The 2,129-nt window shown below is 41.2% G+C and overlaps 1 protein-coding gene across 1 annotated transcript; it reads right to left on the bottom strand.

Moving 5' to 3' along the window:
* Positions 1 to 1,416: 1,416 nt before the first annotated feature.
* Positions 1,417 to 1,771, bottom strand: LOC101833538 (60S ribosomal protein L39-like). The gene has a single exon (XM_040752774.1). The coding sequence runs from the start codon at positions 1,728 to 1,730 to the stop codon at positions 1,575 to 1,577; it is 156 nt and encodes a 51-aa protein (XP_040608708.1). The 5' UTR covers positions 1,731 to 1,771; the 3' UTR covers positions 1,417 to 1,574.
* Between the last annotated feature and the right edge of the window lie 358 nt (positions 1,772 to 2,129).

The raw sequence follows: 2,129 nt of genomic DNA, 5'->3' as shown, positions 1-2,129 counted from the left end.
GAACGTTATTTTGTTGAAAACCTTTTTGGAAATGTCTTTTATTCACTTCTGGGCAGATCTAATTATAGATGGATTTTTTTTAACTTGCATGTTGAGCACATGATTTTGGTAGGTCTGAACAAACCAGAGCGGCCAAACCTCCCCTGAGGGAACAGGCAAGTCCATGGGTTATAGAATTTTTTTTAATATTAACTATCACTCAATTAATATCAGCCCTTCCCTCGGGCTCCCACACCCCACTTACAGCATGCTTCCATTACAGTAGAACTTCACCTGAGTAGTTGACTTTCAGAATTCACTCAGCAGCCCCGGCATTCATACCTCACCATTCACAGGCTTCAAAGGAGACTGCCTACAGCATGCCCTGCACTCCGACTCTGTCCCAGGAACGATCCTCAGTGACCTCCGCCTCCAGTCATGCAGTGGCCCATATTGGGAGCACGCTATGTGTACTATGCAGGCCTGAGTTCTCTGGGGACTATGTAGTTGGTGCAGTGCATGGTTGCCGAGTTCTTGCTGGAGGCTCAGGGCCCTGTGGTGCTTTGCAGTTTGCAGGAATCAGTTGGGGAGGCAGTGAGCCCAGGGAGATAGATGGCTCCTACTGAGCCACCTTCCTGGCCCAAAGTTTCTTATAAAATAGTACATATGATCATTTTAGGCAGACTCATTGGCTTCTATTTCAATGATTCAATAAAAAGATTCTTGATCTTTATGTGGTAAATACTTGTAAACTTATTAAATTCATACATGCTTTCCCCACAGCACAGGTTTCACAATAGCCTCAAAATTTTATGTAAAGTTCTTACCCCTAATGTGATAAATTATAAGTTGATCTGTGTACATTTGCATCTTTTATTAACCATTTTAGTGTACAAAATAACAGGTTTCATTTAATCATAAATATGCATATACCATATATATAATTATAACCTTATTTTTATGACCTATACATTGTGTAGGTATGAGTGTGTCTGTGTGTACATGTGTTTGCATTTACAAACACATAATATGTGTGTGTGATTGTGTGCATACTTGTGTGTGTAAATGTGTTTGTGCATGCATGTATACATCTTCATGTGTGTGCTTGTGTGTGTGTTAAATATAAATGAGCTAGTATCTTAGGTTTTCTCCTACTGTGAAGAGACACCATGACCATGGTAACTCTTACAAAGAAAAAAATTAATTGGGCTGGCTTACAGTTTCAGAGGTTCAGTCCATTATCATCATGGCAGGGAGCATGGTGGAATGGCTGAGATTCCTACATCTTGTAGGCAACAGGAAGTTGACTGACTGTCATATTGAGGGAAGCTTGAGCAAAAGAGACCTCAAAGCCCACCCCCACAGTGATATGCTTCCTCCAGCAAGGCTATACCTCCTAATAGTGTCGCTCCTTTTCAGGTTTTTTTTTTTTTGCAGTTTGAAAGGCTCTATATTTTTTATTACTGGACAAATCATTCCCAACTTAAATATGACCAAATCTCCAGGTCAAAAATGTTAAGTGTCATCTGGTAGCTTTGCTTGCGTTGACCATGATTCAGTGCAAACTCAATTCTTGCCATTGATTGTGTGAATTCTTACAGGCCCAGCTTGGTTCTTCTCCAGTGTCTTCTCTTGGAGTTGTACCTGATTTTGTTACTGGTTTTCATCTGAATCCACTGAGGAATAGGACGATTTTGCTTTTGTTTCTTGGTCAAGAATCGCTTGATTCTGAAAGTCTTGGGAGAAGACATGGTGAGAAGTCGACTCAGGCGTACAATGCACGATGGCGAAGGGAAGGCCCTTTTCAGGGTTTTTATTCCTGTTAACAAATATTAAAAGATTAAAAAAACCCTTATAAGCATAAATGACTGCAAAATATATAAGCATCCTGGGTTCAGTTCCCAGCACCCATGTGAGGGTCTACTCATAGGAACAAGAACTCTAGCATAGCTGCACCACAAAAAAAAATAGTCCACCTGAACATGGAGCGGCAACCCTGGAACTCTCTGCATAGTTTGCAGGCAACTGGACCAACATTCCTAGAATCACTGCTCTGCAGATTAGCTGGCCAGTCCCCCCCTACAGCAGTTATTGACTTCTTTTCCCAGACAGGTGGACTTTTATTTATTTCCGAAGTCTCTTGAGCCTTC

The sequence above is a fragment of the Mesocricetus auratus genome, unplaced genomic scaffold (genome assembly GCF_017639785.1).
Source record: "Mesocricetus auratus isolate SY011 unplaced genomic scaffold, BCM_Maur_2.0 Super-Scaffold_100010, whole genome shotgun sequence".
Classification (NCBI taxonomy): Eukaryota; Metazoa; Chordata; class Mammalia; order Rodentia; family Cricetidae; genus Mesocricetus; species Mesocricetus auratus.
This window is presented reverse-complemented; position numbering and strand designations above follow the sequence as displayed.